The 18,650-nt window shown below is 47.1% G+C and overlaps 1 protein-coding gene across 5 annotated transcripts in view; it reads left to right on the top strand.

The window, feature by feature from the left end:
- Positions 1-18,650, top strand: part of PCCB (propionyl-CoA carboxylase subunit beta) — an 840,377-nt gene that overhangs the window by 253,664 nt on the left and 568,063 nt on the right. For 4 of the 5 annotated variants that reach the window (XM_030215921.1, XM_030215920.1, XM_030215924.1 and 1 more), the window contains exon 5: positions 6,431-6,544. The exons of the other annotated variant lie outside the window; for it this stretch is intronic. In XM_030215921.1, coding sequence (XP_030071781.1) covers positions 6,431-6,544 — 114 coding nt within the window. The remainder of the gene's footprint in view (positions 1-6,430; positions 6,545-18,650) is intronic. 5 annotated transcript variants of the gene reach the window in all.

Below are 18,650 nucleotides of genomic sequence, written 5' to 3' on the forward strand. Positions count from 1 at the left end.
CCATCTAAGCACCACTTGACATACAAACACATATGCAACCCTTTAAGTTTTGTTTTTTTATTCTATTCATTTTCTAATTAGATATCCTCTGTGTTTATCCCTTTTTGAATTCCAGCACAGATTTTTCCTCCACCACCTCCCTCGGGAGGGCATTCGAGGTATCAAGCACCCTCTCCATGAAAAAGAATTTTTTGACGTTACTCCTAAGTCTACCATCCCACAACCTCAACTCATTTCCTCTAGTTTTACCAGTTTTCTTTTTCTGGAAAATATTTTTCTACACTTATACCTTTCAATTATTTAAATGTATTTATCATATCTCCCCTGCCCCTCATCCCCTATAGGGTATGCAAATTCAGGTCTTCCATTCTTTTCTCATACTTCTTTTGGCGCAAGCCCCATATCATTTTTGTCGCCTTTCTCTAGACTGCTTTGAGTTTTGTTACATCTTTAGCATGATATGGCCTCCAAAACTGAACACAATACTCCAGGTGGTGCCTCACCAACGACTGAACAGTGGCATCAACACCTCCTTTCTTCTGCTGGCTGCATCTCTCCCTATACAGCTTACATCCTTCTGGCTATGACCACCGCCTTGTCACACAGTTTCGTCGCCTTGAGGTCCTCAGATACTATTACCCCAAGATCGCTCTCCTTGTCTGTGTATATCAGCCTCTCGCCGCCTAATGTGTACATCACTTTGCACTTCTTTGCAATGAATTATAATTGCCAAACATTAGACCATTCTTTTAGCTTCTGCAGATTCTTTTTCATGTTTTCCACTCCCTCTATGGTGTCTACTCTAGAAATCTTGGTCTCGTCTACAAAAAGGAAAACCTTACGCTTCTAACCCTTCTGCAATGTCGCTCACAAATATATTGAACAGCATCAGCCGCAGCACTGATCCTTGAGGTACTTCACTACTAACCTTTCCTTCCTCCACTACTAACCTTTGCTTCCTCCAAGTGAATTTCATTAACCACCACCCTCTTGCTTCTGTCCATCAACCAGTTTCTAATCCAGTTCACCACTTTGGGTCCTATCTTCAGCCTGTCAAATTTATTCAAGAGCCTCCTAAGAGGAACCGTGTCAAAGGCTTTGCTGAAATCTAAGTTGATTAAATCTGTCGCACTTCCTCGATCCAATTCTCTGGTCACCCAGTGAAAGAATTCAATCAGATTTGTTTGGTACGATTACTTTTGGTAAAACCATGTTGTTTCGTATCTTGTAACCTATTGGATTCCAGGAAAATCACTATCCTTTCCTTCAGCATTTCTTCCATTACTTTTCCAGTCACTGAAGTGAGGCTTACTGGCCTGTAGTTTCCAGCTTGTTCTGTGTCACCACTTTTGCGATGAGGGACCACATCCACTCTTCTCCAATCACATTTGTATTTTCCTCCTCATTATCCACATAGCTGTTCACCAGCATCTTTCAGTCTTACAATTCCATTTTTAGTCTTCCTCCTTTCACTAACGTATCTGAAAAAATTCTTGCCATTTGTTCTTCCGCTTGTGCTTTTGCCAGATGTATCTCTCTTGGCTTCTTTTAGTTTCATCTGGTATTCCTCTCTGTGTTCCTCTTCTTGAGTTTTTCATGAATGAACGCCAACTCTTTAGCCTTTATTTTCTCAGTCACTTACTTGAAGAACTATATTGGTTTCCTTTTTCTCTTGCTTTTATTTACTCTCCTTACATAAAGTTCAGTAGCCATATTTATAACTCCTTTCATCCTAGACTACTGCCTTTCCACTTCTCGGTATGTCCTCTCAGCCCATTAGCTCTTTCTTCAGGTATTCACACATTTTACTAAAGTCAGCATGTTTGAAATCCAGGACTTGAGTTTTGAGTTGCTCCACTTTAGCTGTTATATCAAATAAAACCGTTTGATGATAACTGCAGCTCAGGTGGGCACCCACTCGGACATTAGACACAGTTTCCCCATTTGTAAGTACCAGATCCAGTGTCACTCCTTCCCTCGTGGGTTCCGTCTCCATTTGTCTGTGCAGGGCACTTTGAAAGGCATCCATGATCTCTCTACTTCTTTCCGATCCGTATCTGGCAGGTTGAAATCCCCCAGCACCTCTCTCTTTTCTTTCCCAACTTTTGGATATCTGTAACCTGATCTTTATCTAGTTCCTCCGATTGTGTCGGAGGTCGGTAGACAACACCTACATGAACAGAGGTTCTTTCATCTCTTTTTAAGGTGATCCATATCACTTCTTCCTTTCCCCAGGCTCCTTTTATTTCTGTCGCTGTGATCTTTCTCACATACAGAGCTGCTCCTCCACCTTTACGACCATCTCTTCCCTTCCTACATAGATTGTAGCCTGATATGTTTGCATCCCTTTCATAGGAATCATTGAACCATGTCTCCATGGTAGCAACAATGTCTAAGTCTGCCTCTAACATCAGGGCTTGCAGATCATGAACTTTGTTGCTTAGACTGTGAGCATTTGTTGTCATTGCTTTTCAGTTACATTTCAATGACAGTCTCATCTGTTTAGTTTTTTCTTTAGTCTCACTTCCTGCTGTGTTGGTAAGAAGTAATTTGCTAATATTGTTGTTTTCATTGCTTTCCTTGCAACTGTCACATCTTGTCTTTAGCTGGGAGTGACCACTGGAAATTACCTGCCTCCACCTCTTAGTTTAAATGCCTAGAAGCATATTCTCTGAATTTCTCACCAGGGATTTTTTTCCTGCCTTAGTGAGTTGCAGCCTATCGTTACAATATAGTCTTTTGTTTTTCCATGTATTGCCCCATCCTCCTATGTACCTAAAACCTTGATGACACCAGGCTTTGAGCCACCTACTGAAATTCTTGGTATTTTGTAAACTTTTCTATCCTTTTTCAAAAGTAGATAGTACTTCAGTAAAACGTGCTGTTTGTACTAAAGGTTTTAACCCCCTCCCCCAACTCCTGAAAAGCTCTATGTGCTGCAAGTGTTCAGCTGGAGACCTAAATCCACGCCCGAGTGGATGTCTCATCCTGAGATCAATATCACGCTAACGTGTCTCCCACTTCCAAATGCTGAAACCAAGGTAAGAAGCCCACCCAACATACAACACCTAAGGGAAAATTGGAGTGCTCCACACCACAATAAAAATTACAGTGCGGGTGCTCCTATCTGATTACCCAAACTCTATGCAACACAACATCACAACACTAACAAACGCTAGAAAGCGCACAGACAGGGGAAAACCTACCAAAACACACAAAAAAAATCCCTTTTAAGACCAAGCCTGGAGAATACACCCCCCTCTACAACCATCCCAGTTCCTGCCTATTACCTAAATGCGAGGTAGCTTGGAAACAAAACCACTACAATCAAAGGCTGGATAGAACTTGTGTTATCCCTGTCCCTTGGGAGGGGGGAACACTTCAGCCCCATGGGGGCTGAAAAAATAAGAGACAATTTAGACTCAGTTGTTGGCGCAACCAGTAAAATCTTTATTGATATCTCACTAAGTCAAATACAAAGTAATTGTTCTCTCTGGAGCAAGTTGTCACACAGCAAAGCAAGACGCAAATCCTGAATAGCAAAGACTGCTCAGTAACACCTCTCTCGGCTATCACATATATACCATTTGTAAGTTTCGTTTTCTCCCAAATCATGTGATTTTCCCTAAACTAGAATCATTAGGTAGCCTATGCCATATATGGATTGTTCCTGTATTCTATCAGTCTCTCCTGATGTGTGTGCATGTGCACAGTCGGTGGCCATTAGCTAATTAGTTATCAGTTCTGCGTGCGGTTAGTCACACAGCAAACTAACAATCCCCTTGTGTCCTCTTTCCCCAAGATTGAAACATTCTTTAGGCTCACTGTATCCTCCTCAGTCTCTCACCACATCCCAAGGTTATATCCACCTTATATGAAAGGCATAGTCTCAGCTCCAGCCAAACTTGCATCCTTGAAGTGTCATTCCTCAGTCCTGAGAAAGCACTGTATGTTTACAAAGATGCTAATTTATTAGGCTAACTTGTGAGAACCAAACAGAGCAATGTAAAGACTTTTGTAACATGCCTAGCTCTTGTAAGAGGCCTACCATAGGAAGAAATCTACAAACTCCACACACCATTCCTGGTGTTTATCACAGAAACCTGGTTGCATTCTGACAGCGACCCACTCTTAAATCTGTCCTCCAGGTTACAAATTCTTATGTGTTCTGAGAAAACTGAAGAAAGGAGGAGGTCTAGGCCTTATGTACAACAGGACTCATTTCACTTATCAGACCTAGAAATAATGGCATGTAAAATAGAGGACACCACCCTATTAAACCCATTGACATGCATACTATTCAATTGCCCACCAGGGAAATGGCACACATCTAGTACAGACTCCTTTGATTTCCTTGCCAAGAATGTAGACTTGACAACCTGCACCCTACACCTAAATATAACGTCCCGAATTAACCTTATTAACCCACCCATATGACTCCTGTTCTGATGATCACTATATCTTGTCCTTGTCTCCCAATTCTCCTTCATGCTTATCCCCTAGTCTTTTCTTCACCACCCCTCCCATTCCTTTTCCTTTTGCTTATTCCTATCTTTTTGCACCTTTCCGTGTTCATCTCACTTATTCTTAAGGCCTTTTTATAGCTATGTTACTATAGTTAGTAATATTCTCTTTACATGACTTTGTAATTATATTTACTTTGTAAGCCGCATTGAACCTGGTTCAACGCAGATTTCATGCTACTAAAGAAAACATCTAGACGCCTAGAGAGAATCTGGAAGAAAAACAACTAAGACTAAATTGGAGAAAAGCAGCATCCAGATATAAAATCAAATTAACTGATGCTAAAAAAACTATAATTAATCCAAACTGATGACATCAACAACCCCAAGCATCTCTTCTCAATGGTTGCCAACCTAACAAATGTCGAGGGAATCACCATCCCGACTCAGGAATCCTCCCCAACAGCAGAACAGCTAGCTGTCCATTTCAGAGAGAAAATCGCCAAAATCAGAGCACAATTCAACAATAATACCAAATTACCAAACATTCTGAAATGGCAATACCCATGGATATGACATGGGATAACTTCCACACCATCAAATGGTCTGAATTAGATTGACTAATTTGGAACTTCTTCAAATCCCACTCCCGAATAGACGTATACCCAACAAACCTCATGAATTGCGCATCTCCAAAGTTCAAATCCATTATATACAACTAGCTGACTGACTCCATGTCCAGAGGTTCCTTTCCACCATCAATGGGAAATATTCTCACTCCTATACCGAAAAGCAAACAAGAATCGAGAGCCAATGTAAACAACTCATGAGCCTGCCATGAGTGGGAAAGCGCGGGGTACAAATATAACAAAAACAAAAAAACTACTGACCTGTAGTATCCATACCATTCCTGATAAAGCTAATGGAAGGAATAGTCACCATACAACTAACTGAATACCTGGAAAGATTCAGTATACTACATAGCTCACAATCAGGAGTCCGGAAACCATGAGGAAAAGGAGCCATGGGCAATACAGAATGTGGTGCTGGTGGGAAGAGTGGCGGGGGGGGGGGGGGGGGGGGGAGATGGTGGCTGTGGTGGTGGGAAGGTGGAAGATGTGCCGTGTTGGGTAGAGAGCTGGGTTGGTATGTAATAATGGTGGTATGTGGAGGGGGAAGGTGGGGGGATACTAGATGGTGAGGGGAGCGACAGTTGATGGGTGGCGAGGGGGAGAGAGACAAAAGGACAATGCTAGGTTGGTGGGGGGGAGAAAGAGAGAGGGGGATGTGTTTGGAGGGGGGGGGGGGGGACAGGAGATGCTGAATGGCAGAGGGGAGAGTTAATCTCTCACACAGTCAAGATTATTATAAAATTGTCTGTTGGCTGGTTTATACAATTTATCCTGTGATTAAAGATTAAATGACATGCAGCTCTACTTTGAAATGTTTTGCTGTGGTTTATTCTGTATTGAAAAATAACTCATTTTAAGCTCTTACTAGTTCTGTCCTCTTCTGCTTGGTTGTTTTGATCTTCTTGCTGGAGTTGGATATTCCTCTAGGTCAGGGGCTCTCAACCCAGTCCTTGGGACACACTTAGAGGCATATTTTCAAAGCACTTTGGGAGGCTAAGTTCCATAGGTTTCTATGGAACTTTGGGAGGCTAAGTGCTTTGAAAATATGCCTCCTAGCCAGTCAGGTTTTTAGGATACCCTCAGTTAATATGCATGAAATAGATTTACATGCCCTACCTCCATGGTGTGCAAATTTGTCTCATACGTATTCGTTGTGGGTATCCTGAAAACCTGACTGGTTAGGTGTGTCCGAGGACTGGGTTAAGAACCCCTGCTTTAGTGTGTTCTGTATTTCAACTGCCGTTGATGCATATTCCTTGTCTTATACACTTTAGTTAGTTTAATATAATTTAGTGAAGCTAAATAATATCTGTCTTTCCTCCCCCCCGCCCCCAGATCATGGACCAGGCTGTGATGGTGGGAGCTCCTATCATTGGACTCAATGACTCTGGAGGAGCACGGATCCAGGAAGGGGTAGAATCATTGGCTGGTTATGCAGATATCTTTCTAGTAAGGAACTTTTCTTTCAGGAACTTCCTTCAATAATCCAAGTTCATATGTAACCTGTAAATGGAGATAAAAGTACTGTGACACTGTTATGAATAACAGTGTCACAGTACTTTTATCTCCATTTACAGGTTACATATGAATAAAAGACCTAGCTATGAATGTCTTAGCTGCATGCCTTTTCAGTATTTTCCTGCCTGGATTTACTGTATGCTTTTTGTGTTGCATGGAGTCTTTTTTTTCCCCTCCACTTTTGAACTCTGTTATAAGTGTACAGCTGTCATTAAGAAAAATGCAGCATTTTTACATCCTTCCAAACTAGTGTAAGATCTGCATCAAAAGCCATCAGAGATCAGGCAGGCAGGCAGTGGTATGCTGGTAGATTTTTAACAGGCTCTCCCTGCCCTGCAGTTTGGGGGAAGGGGGGCGCACAGGTGGGGGGGGGGGGGCGATGGCGATGCATTACTCTTGCTCTCCTTTCCCTCTCATGTCAGAGCTCCCATAAGACCCCCATTAAACAACAGATATTTATAGCCCAAATCAAATGCCATGTTCATATGTAGTGGATTCTTTGGGGCAGGAAAGATCCCCAGTCTTTCCTGCCCACTGCTGGCGCTGACCCTCTTGCTTCTGCATCTTCTTTAAAATGGCTGTCGAGACCTACAATGGTGGCCTTGCAAGACTTCATTTGAAGTCTCGCAAGCCTGCCACTGGAAGTCTCAGCAGCCATTTTTAAAGAGCAATACGGAAGTAAGAGGGTCAGCACTGGCAGTGGGCAGGAAAGACTGGAGATCTTTCCTGCCTCGAGGAATCCACTAGACCACCAGGGTGGCTTCAATTCAGGTATGTGCAGGGACCCTGTGGCTCCAGGGAGGAGAGGCAAACAGATTGTGGCCATGCATGAAGGAATTTATCAACCAGCTCGCAAAATGTTGAAAAATTTAACAACCGGCTCTTGTGAGCCAAGTCCGGCACACCACTGCAGGCATATATGGTGGAGTTACTTGAAAGATATACAGCAAAGTGATCATTTTTCACAAGAAATAACATACTAGAACAAGAAGTCATTTGTACGAGGCTTCATAGAAGTGGCCTCAAGGGCAAGATCAGAAAATGTTTCTTCACTAAAAGGGTAGTGAATGCATGGAAAGGTTTCAGCAGCAGTTTTTTTTTTTAAACTTGATTTAAACATTCAGCAGGAATAAACACAAGTACTTATGAGAGGAATACTATAACAAACCACAACAAGGGGCAATGTTACCCAAAATCCCAGTACAATGAATGCACGGCCCCTAAACTTCAGAGAAATTGAGCAGCCCCCATTTCTAATGCAACAAAGCTGCGTTCATTCAGCTGAAACTATTATAGAAACCTCAGAAACACCATGCACACATTGCTCAATGTTCCTAGCACACAGACATCCATCCCCTCACCTGTCAGACACGGTGAGAAAATGTAAACCAGATAATAGGTGTGAAACTGCAGAGCTATACAAAATATAGGAACAATATCAAGCTGTCTTTGGAGAGCTATTAAGGCGTAAACATTTTTTTCCAAAGAACATATGCTTTTAACCGGGGCTTAATACTGTGGGCATAAGAGCGAAGTTCAAATCCATCCAAACTTGTCATCCACTGTGTTCAGATCAAAGGCACTGGGGGAGGTATCCTTGATCCAGTCCTTCAGTGTTAGCTTCTTAGCCAACATGATTGCAGAGAGGGTAAACTTTTTCTGTGCATTAGACATAATACGTTCTCGATCCTGGCCTTCATCAGGTGCTCAATCTTCCAACAACAACAGCGTGTAAGTGGTGGAGCTCTTCCCAAAACCCCAGCTATGGTTCCACAGATTTCCCCAAAACTGGACATTCTAAGAATGAGTGAAGCCATGTCCCCCTGCCCCGCTTATACCTCCATCAAGTATTAGTGTCCCATAATTTCATTTTATAGCCCCCTGTGAGAAAGCTTAAAGTTAATTTCTTGCAGTGATACAGAAGGTATCGATTTAAGGTTGACTTTGCAATATTTGCATCAATTTGCATAAATTATCCACATTCCATATCATCAAGCTGATCAATCCATAGACTGGTGGGTTGTGTCCATCTACCAGCAGGTGGAGATAGAGAGCAAACTTTTGCCTCCCTATATGTGGTCATGTGCTGCCGGAAACTCCTCAGTATGTTCTCTATCTCAGCAGGTGGTGGTCACACACAGCAGCAGCTCTGGCTAGGCCTCCAAGCCTAATTTTAGGTTTTGTTGAGTGCCTGGGGTTGAGGGCTCTTTTGAGCAAGTGCAAACCTGGTGGTGCCAGGTCCCTCCTTTTCTCCCCCCTCCCGCTGGCTCCGTTAAAAAAAAAAAAAAAAAAAAAAATTTTAAACGTCTTTAAAGGCGTTTATTACGACGTTTATTTAAGCGTCTATTGCAGCTACTCACTGGGACACCAGGTCGTTACAACTCGGAGCGGACAGCAGGTAATTTTACCTTTTTATAGCGGGCGGGGGTTCCCCGATTCTTCTCCTCGTGGCACATGGCGTCGGAGGGCGAGGGCGCAAAGGGTCGCTCCCCGGGTCGCTTGAGCGCTTCTAGAGGGGATGCGGGGGTATTAAAGCCTGATTCGCCCTTGTTGGGTGGCAGTTTCGTGACCGTTAAATGTCCCGGTCCTTCCTCCGGCGTGGCGGTTTTTCCCGCCATAAACGCCCATCCCCCGCTCCTCGCCTCCGCCATTTTGGCCGGCCACGCGGCTCGGACGGCTTCTTCTTGGGCCGCCCTTGAGGTTGGAGACATTAATGCCATGAACGCCCTTAATTTGGGCGACGGCACAGAAGCGGCTAAAGTTAAGAGCCGTTCTTCCCGCGCGGCTCCTTCGCGGAGTTTCGCGCCGGACGCCATTTGGATGCGCAGCAGGCCTCTCCCCCGCTGTTGCGAGCGCCGGTTGAGAGTGCGCCTAGGGCTGTTGCCCAGGCTGCGGAAGTGCACAGTCTGGGGGGTTTCTCCCCCGAGTTTGTTTTGCTGCTGCATCAGGCCTTCCTCATGCACAACGCTGCCCCCGCTCCCTCGTCTGGTAAAGAGGTTGAGGTTCCCAGAGGTAAACGCCCTCGGGTTGATTCCCAGGCCTTGGAGGAATTTGTCTCCTCCGATGTAGATGAGGGCAGCGTGTCTGAGGTCTCCCAACGGTCCTTTGCGGATTCCTTGGAGGAGACGGATCCCCGCTCGGATGGAGCGGATGACCCCTCTGCAGCGCGGCTTTTTCGCCCAGAGGATTTGCCCAACCTGTTGTTACAGGCCATGGACACTTTGAAGATTTCCTCTCCGGAGGACGTCTCTCCCTCAGCCCCTGTTGGCTCTGCCATTATGCTGGGGACGAAGCGCCCGCCTAGAACCTTCCACGTGCATGATGCCATGCACACCTTAATTTCGGCTCAATGGGATGTCCCAGAAGCGAGCCTTAAAGTGGCTAGGGCTATGTCCCGCCTCTATCCTTTGGCTGTGAGTGAACGTGAGGCCTATCTGTGGCCTACCGTGGATTCTTTAATCACTGCGGTGACTAAGAAAACGGCATTGCCGGTGGAAGGTGGCACGGCCCTAAAGGACGCCCAAGACAGGAGATTGGAGGCGGCCTTAAGGTCGTCCTTTGAGGCGGCTGCTTTAAGTTTGCAGGCCTCAGTTTGCGGCTCCTATGTGGCCAGGGCGTGCCTGACTATGGTGCAGCGGGCTTCCCCCTCGGATCATTCCTTGAGGGATGATTGGCCAGCCCTGGAATCGGGCTTAGCCTATTTGGCAGACTTGCTGTATGATGTCTTGAGAGCCTCAGCTAAAGGCATGGCTCAGACAGTCTCTGCGCGGCGGTGGCTTTGGCTGAAACATTGGTCTGCTGACCACGCCTCTAAATCCCGCCTGGTTAGGTTGCCTTTTAAAGGCAAGCTGCTCTTTGGGGTCGAGCTGGACAAAATCGTGACCGATCTCGGCACGTCTAAGGGCAAGAAGTTACCAGAGGTCAGGGCTCGGGCTAGTGCTCGTCCCGGTACCTCCAGAGGACGGTTTCAGGAAGCCCGTCGGTACCGCCCGGGCAGGTCGGGTTTCTTCTGCCCCCTCTTCCTTTAAGAGGCATTTCTCCCCCAAGCAGCGTTCCTTTCGCAGAGACCGCCGTCCCGGAGGTGCTCCCTCCGGTCCTCCCCCAGGGTCTCGTACCCAATGACGGGGTCTTGGTCCACGCCCCAGTGCAGATTGGAGGACGGCTGTCCTCGTTTCTGGGCGAGTGGACCACAATAACTTCAGACGCTTGGGTGCTGGAAGTCATCAGAGACGGCTACAAGCTAGAGTTCTGCCGACCCTTAAAAGACGGGTTCGTACTCTCTCCCTGCAAGTCTCCAGTCAAAGCTGTGGCAGTGCAGCAGACTTTGGACAATCTGATCCGCCTGGGTGCGGTCGTTCCGGTGCCAGAAAGTCAGCTTGGCAAGGGGCGTTACTCCATTTACTTTGTGGTACCAAAGAAAGGAGGTTCTGTCCGGCCTATCCTCGACCTCAAAGGGGTCAATCGGGCCTTGAAAGTGCGGCACTTTCGTATGGAGACTCTCCGCTCTGTTATAGCGGCAGTGAAGGCAGGGGAGTACCTGGCTTCCTTGGACATCAAGGAAGCGTACCTGCATATTCCCATCTGGCCTCCTCATCAACGCTTTCTGCGTTTTGCAGTCCTGGGCCGACACTTCCAGTTCAGAGCCCTCCCGTTCGGGTTGGCTACTGCTCCGCGGACCTTTTCCAAAGTAATGGTGGTCATAGCGGCCTTCCTGCGAAAGGAAGGAGTACAAGTCCATCCTTATCTGGACGACTGGTTGATCCGAGCCCCCTCTTATGCAGAGTGCGGCAAAGCTGTGGACCGGGTAGTTGCTCTTTTGAGCTCCCTGGGATGGATCATCAACTGGGAGAAGAGCCAGCTGCGCCCGACTCAGTCCCTGGAGTATCTGGGAGTTCGATTCGACACCCAAGTGGGCAGAGTGTTCCTGCCAGACAATCGGATTGTCAAGCTTCAGGCTCAGGTGGACCAGTTCCTGGTAGCCTCTCCTCTTCGGGCTTGGGACTATGTGCAGCTGTTGGGCTCTATGACGGCCACGATGGAAGTAGTGCCCTGGGCCAGGGCTCATATGAGACCACTACAACACTCTCTGCTGCAGCGCTGGACTCCGATGTCGGAGGATTATGCGGTGCGTCTTCCCTTGGATCCAGCAGTGCGCAAGGCGCTGAGCTGGTGGATGCAGACAGACAAGTTGTCTGCAGGAATGCCTCTGGTGACCCCAGAGTGGATTGTCGTCACGACGGACGCCTCATTGTCGGGCTGGGGAGCCCACTGCTTGGGAAGGACAGCGCAGGGGCTCTGGTCTCCTGCAGAGGCGAAGTGGTCTATCAACCTCCTGGAACTCAGAGCCATTCGGTTGGCGCTTTTGGAGTTCATCCCGGTACTGGTGCTGAAGCCTGTACGGGTACTGTCGGACAATGCCACGGCTGTGGCCTATGTCAACCGCCAGGGAGGTACCAAGAGCGCCCCTCTAGCCAAGGAGGCTATGAGTCTATGCCAGTGGGCGGAAGCGAACCTGGAACAGCTGTCAGCGGCCCACATTGCCGGAGTCATGAATGTCAAGGCGGACTTTCTCAGTCGCCATACCTTGGAGCCCGGAGAGTGGCAGCTATCTGCTCAGGCGTTCTTGGACATCACGAAGCGCTGGGGCCAGCCGAGCCTAGATCTGATGGCGTCATCGGCCAATTGCCAAGTGCCGCGCTTCTTCAGCAGAGGACGGGACCCTCGATCCCTGGGAGTAGATGCTCTTCTCCAACAATGGCCGACACAAGAGCTTCTCTATGTGTTCCCACCCTGGCCCATGTTGGGCAGGGTCCTAGACCGGGTGGCAAGACATCCCGGCAGGATAATCCTGGTGGGTCCGGATTGGCCCAGGCGTCCCTGGTATGCGGACTTGATCAGGCTCTCAATCGACGATCCTCTGCGGCTGCCAGTGGAGCGGGGCCTGTTACATCAGGGTCCCGTGGTGATGGAGGATCCCTCCCCCTTTGGTCTTACGGCCTGGCTATTGAGCGGCAGCGTCTGAGGAAGAAGGGCTTCTCAGACAAGGTCATCGCCACTATGCTGAGAGCGAGGAAACGCTCTACTTCTACTGCTTACGCCAGGGTTTGGCGTATCTTTGCAGCGTGGTGTGAAGCAGGCTCACTTTCTCCCTTCACTGCTCCAATTTCTTCAGTGCTGGCGTTCCTGCAAGAAGGTCTGGACAAAGGCCTGTCGCTCAGTTCCCTTAAGGTCCAGGTAGCGGCTCTGGCTTGCTTCAGGGGCCGCCTGAAGGGTGCTTCCCTGGCTTCCCAGCCAGATGTGGTGCGCTTTCTCAAGGGAGTTAATCACCTGCGCCCTCCTCTGCACTCAGTGGTGCCTGCGTGGAATCTCAACCTGGTGCTAAGAGCATTGCAGAAGCCGCCGTTTGAACCCTTGTCGAGGGCATCTCTGAAAGACCTGACGTTGAAAGCAGTCTTTTTGGTGGCTATCACTTCAGCCAGAAGAGTTTCCGAGCTCCAGGCGCTCTCATGTCGAGAGCCTTTTCTGCAGTTCACTGAGGCAGGAGTGACTATTCGCACAGTGCCTTCCTTTCTGCCCAAGATTGTTTCTCGCTTCCATGTGAATCAGCAGCTCTGTCTCCCTTCCTTTCGTAGGGAGGACTACCCAGAGGAGTACTCTGCTCTTAAATATCTGGATGTGAGACGAGTCATCATCAGATACTTGGAAGTGACCAATGATTTCCGGAAATCGGATCATCTGTTTGTCCTGTTTGCAGGTCCTCGTAGGGGTCTGCAGGCTGCTAAGCCTACAGTGGCAAGATGGGTCAAGGAAGCCATTGCAGCGGCTTATGTGGCCGCAGGGAAGGTGCCGCCTATCCAGCTGAAGGCTCACTCCACAAGAGCTCAGGCGGCCTCGATGGCAGAGGCCGGTTCCGTCTCCTTGGAAGAGATATGCAAGGCGGCAACTTGGGCTTCGGCCCATACATTCTCCAAGCATTACCGCTTGACTGTGGCTGCTCGGGCGGAGGCCCGGTTTGGAGCTTCAGTGTTGCGGTCAGGGATTTCTATGTCCCGCCCTGGGTGAGTACTGCTTCGGTACATCCCACCAGTCTATGGATTGATCAGCTTGATGATATGGAAGGTAAAATTATGTATAATCATACCTGATAATTTTCTTTCCATTAATCATAGCTGATCAATCCATAGCCCCTCCCAGATATCTGTATTGTTTTATTCTGGTTGCATTTCAGGTTCAAGTTTACTCTTCAGTTACTTCAGAAAGACTTCGTGTTCAAGTTTTTTCACTTGGATTCTTCAAGAGTTAAGACGAGTTTGTGTTACAGTGAGCTGCTGCATTCCTCTCCCCTCCGTTTTACGGGGCTGGATTGAGACTTATAATTCTGCCGGCACTCCCTCCCGCTTCGTGCGGCTGTAGGGCAGTTTTGTACCCCTCCCGCTTCGGCGGTGTTCGGGTCAGTCAGCTCCTCCCGCGGTTGCGGTTGCAGGATAAGCCAGATCCCCCCGCATCGGCGGGTGTGGTGTCCCTCCCCCGCTCCGCGGGGATGAGCTGGACGGATTCCCCTCCCCCACTTGTGTGGGGATGAGCTGGGTTAATTCCCCTCCCCCGTTTCGGCGGTGGTGAGCTGGGCAGAGTGTCCCTTCGTGGGTGTAATTCTCTAAGTGCTGAGTCCTGCGGATGGAGCTTTGATATCGACATACTGAGGAGTTTCCGGCAGCACATGACCACATATAGGGAGGCAAAAGTTTGCTCTCTATCTCCACCTGCTGGTAGATGGACACAACCCACCAGTCTATGGATTGATCAGCTATGATTAATGGAAAGAAAATTATCAGGTATGATTATACATAATTTTACCTTAACATCCACACCCAACTCAGTCCATTGTTGCGCTAGGTGTGTCACATGCTTAAGCTCCCAAGCCTCAGTACTATTCTTATACCAAATGGATAAGGTATTGAATTTAAAAGGCAAGGAATGAAAATCCTCATCACATTCATTCCATTGCAAATTGGATGGAGCTGACTTTCTCGTCCCATCCCAATAATGACAAACTTGCAGATAAAAAAAATGACTTTTAGGGACTTGCCACTTGTGGCTAATACGTTCAAAAGAAGGGAAAGTATTTTTTGAAAGCAAAAATCTCCCAAAACAACACAACCCTGTTTCACCCAGAATTGCAACCAGGAGGCTCCCTGCCCTGCTGGGAAATCAAGATTACCAATAACTTCCAAGAAGGGGGATACACAAAGAGACAATTGCCACAGGGTCCACCACCAACTCCAGGTTTTATGAAAGGAACACAGGAAACCCTGTGTGATATCCCGACCACCCTTACCAGGATATGGAGGAGGGCCACAAAGTCCCAGGGCCCTGTGATCATAGCTCTGCAAACGCATAATATGAAGGACCAGCATAAAGCTCCCAAATCCATCACATTAAGGCGGCCACATCATACAAGCGACATCCGGGGCCTCCAAGCCCCCTCTGGGCTTATCTAGTGTTAATTTAGAGTGGCTCAACTGGGGCACGTTACCTTTCCACAAGAAAGATTGCATAATCTCTTTATAAAAGTTGTCCTCCTTCTTCAACATCCAAAAAGGTACTATCTGGAGAGGATAAAAGATTTTGGGCAGCATCACCATTTTAAAAAGTGCACATCTCATAAGAGAAAAGGGCAAATCCTTCCATTGTTCACAAAGCTGTTTAATTTTTTTAGGTGTAAGCGCACATTAAGATGATATGATTGCTCTCTGTCCGGGGAAAGCTGGGAAAGAAGAGAGAGAGATGCTGTTGCTGAGAGACTTCAGCCTGCCAGATGCAGTTTGGAAAGTTCCATCTGCAGAATTGGAAAGAAGTAGAGAAATTGTGGATGCTTTTCAAAGTGATCTGCTCAGACAAATGGTGACGGAACCCACAAGGGAGGGAGCGACTCTGGATCTGGTGCTCAAAAATGGGGAAAGTGTGTTTGATGTCCAAGTGGGTGCCCACCTGGGCAACAGTTTGGTTTGATGTAACAGTTGAAATGGAGGGTAGCCACTGAAAACTCAAGTCCTGGATTTCAAACATGCTGATTTTAGTATAATGGGGGGATACCTGAAGAAAGAGCTTATGAGCTGGGAGGACATACGAGAAGTGGAAAGGCAGTGTTCTAGGCTGAACGGAGCTATAAATATGGCGATTGACCTTTATGTAAGGAGAGTAAATAAAAGCAAGAGAAAAAGGAAACCGATATGGTTCTCCAAGTAAGTGGCTGAGAAAATAAAGGCTAAAGAGTTGGTGTTCATGAAATATAGAAAGACTCAAGAAGAAGAACACAGAGTAATACCAGATGAAACTGTAAGAAGCCAAGGGATATATACGTCTGGCGAAAGCAGAAGAACAAATCTAAGGAGATGTAATGTAGAAATGTAAGGAGGGGCGACAAAAATTTTTCAGATACGTTAGTGCAAGGAGGAAGACTAAAAATGGAATTGTGAGACAGAAAGATGCTGTGAACCGCTATATGTAGAATGATGAAGAAAAAGCAAATGTGCTAAACAAATACTTCTGCTCTTTATTCATGGAAGAAAATCCTGGAGAAGGACCACGATTGTGTACTATGAAAGTGGAGCGGATATAGCACCATTCACGGAAGAGAGTGTTTATAAACAACTTGAAAATCTAAAGATGGACAAAGCCATGGGACCGGACGGGATCCATCCCAGGATATTGATGGAGCTCAGAGAGGTTCTGGCGGGTCCTTTTAAAGATTTGTTTAATAAATCCTTGTAGATGGGAGAGGTTCCATGGGATTGGAGAAGAGTGGATGTGGTCCCTCTTCACAAAAGTGGTGACAGAGAAGAATCTGGAAACTACAGACCAATAAGCGTCACTTCGGTTGCTGGAAAAGTAATGAAAGTGATGCTGAAGGAAAGGATAGTGAATTTCCTGGATTAGTTGCAAGATGCAAGACAACATGGTTTTACTAAAGGTAAATCGTGCCAAATGAATCTTATTGAATTCTTTGGGTGACCAGAGAATTGGATGGAGGACATGTGATAGATTTCATTTTCTTAGGAGGCTCTTGAATAAACATGACAGACTGAAGATAGGGCCCAAAGTGGTGAACTGGAGTAGGAACTGGTTGACGGACAGACGTTAGAGGGTTGTGGTAATGGAATTTACTTGGAGGAGGGAAAGGTGAGTAGTGGAGTGCCTCATGAATCACAACTCCTTTGACTTGGATAGGCTCAACTTTAGAATCCACATTTAGGAGGAAATTATAACAGATCATCCCAGCTTTAAGTATCCCCTTCATACTAATCAAAGTTCCTACCCACCCTCCTTTCCCCAAAATCCTCCCCTCCCCACCCCCCCTACCCCCAAGTGTAATGTTCCAAACGGAACTAGTTACTACTCAACGCCTCCCTCCCCACCAAATCACAAAGATGTCATTACTCATTCACTCTCCTCTGTCACACACCACGAGCCAAAAAAAAAAAAAAGAAACCCACACACAGACATCAAACACCTCTCTCCCCCAGGTCCACACATCTGGTGCTGAGCTCCTGATATTACAATGGTACAGAGATCATCATCTACCTATAAAGACATGCATCAAGATTGCAAGTGCTGACCTGTCCACATCCAGTCAATAGAGTACCCTTTAGCCCGATCAGCCCCTTACCCTCATTACAATACAAAAAAAACAAAACACCCACTGCTCAATCCCATAAGTTCAAAGTTCTGATTAACAGTTATGTATGGTATGATATAGTTATAATCAAGTGATCCAAATGTTTAAATCTCTGGAAGACGATGACAACCGGTGCACCACAAGTGGCTTGCCTGGCAGTTCATTGTCTCTTTTGGCAAGAGTCCTCAGTCATTGTTAAATCCCAATAGGCTTTTAAAGCCAGATTCACTCTAGTCAGTTTTGTGATCTGCAGTTCCCGAGATAAAGCAAAATCCGCTCTCTGGGTCTGTGCCCTCTTGCTCCAGGATAGGCAGCTGCTGAAGAAAGTTCTGGGTCTCCATCACGGATGCGAAAAGAGTTGTTTGCCCTTGGTGAGTCACACGCAGTTTGACCGGGTATAGCACGGCAAACTTAACTTTCCGGTTGTAAAGTTGGGAGCATATTGGTGAGAACGCCCGGCGTTGCGCCGCTACTATGCCCGAATAATCCTGGAAACAGTGCTTTTTGGTCTTCATATCTCAAACCACCACCACCTCGAATCGCTTGTAGTATAGCAGTTTTGTGAGCAAAGTTGAGAAGACGGCAGATCCACCACTCTGGGTCTACTCGACCCCTTTTGACGGAGGCCTATTCTGTGTGCCCTCTCCACCAACAATGGGCCCCCGTGGGCTGGTATCGGGAGCTGCTGTGACAACCAGCGCTCCAGGAACTCCCTGAGGACTCTCTTCTCCACAGTCTCTGGAAGGCCCACAAAACGCAAGTTGTTCCTGCGTGATCTGTTTTCTAGGTCCTCCAGTTTCTCCTTGGAAGCCGTGATTGTTTTCTGCATTCGCTCTTGCAAGTCCCCTACTTTAGTCATTCTGTCTTCCAGTTCTCCAGTGTGGTGGCGATATGTCTCCAAATCCGCTGCAATTCGATCTTGATTCCCCTGAAGCTGCTCTAATTTCAAGTCTATAGGGCTCAAACGATTGTCTAATATGTTTTCCATCACCCCGATCACTTCGGTGGTTACCTCCGCCACCCACGCGGAGCCGACAGTGGAACTTGAAGGGCTGGCCGACACCACCATTTTGTCTACGCTCGTCTTTTGCTTTTCTTTTTCCTTACATAGTAACATAGTAAATGACGGCAGAAAAAGATCTGCATGGTCCATCCAGTCTGCCCTACAAATAAACTCATATGTGCTACTTTTTATGTATACCTTACCTTGATTTGTACCTGTCCTTTTCAGGGCATAGACCGTGCAAGTCTGCCCAGCACTATCCCCGCCTCCCAACCACCAGCCCCGCCTCCCACCACTGGCTCTGGCACAGACCGTATAAGTCTGCCCAGCACTATCCCCGCCTCCCGACACCGGCTCTG

The sequence above is a fragment of the Microcaecilia unicolor genome, chromosome 10 (assembly GCF_901765095.1).
Source record: "Microcaecilia unicolor chromosome 10, aMicUni1.1, whole genome shotgun sequence".
In the NCBI taxonomy this organism is placed as follows: Eukaryota; Metazoa; Chordata; class Amphibia; order Gymnophiona; family Siphonopidae; genus Microcaecilia; species Microcaecilia unicolor.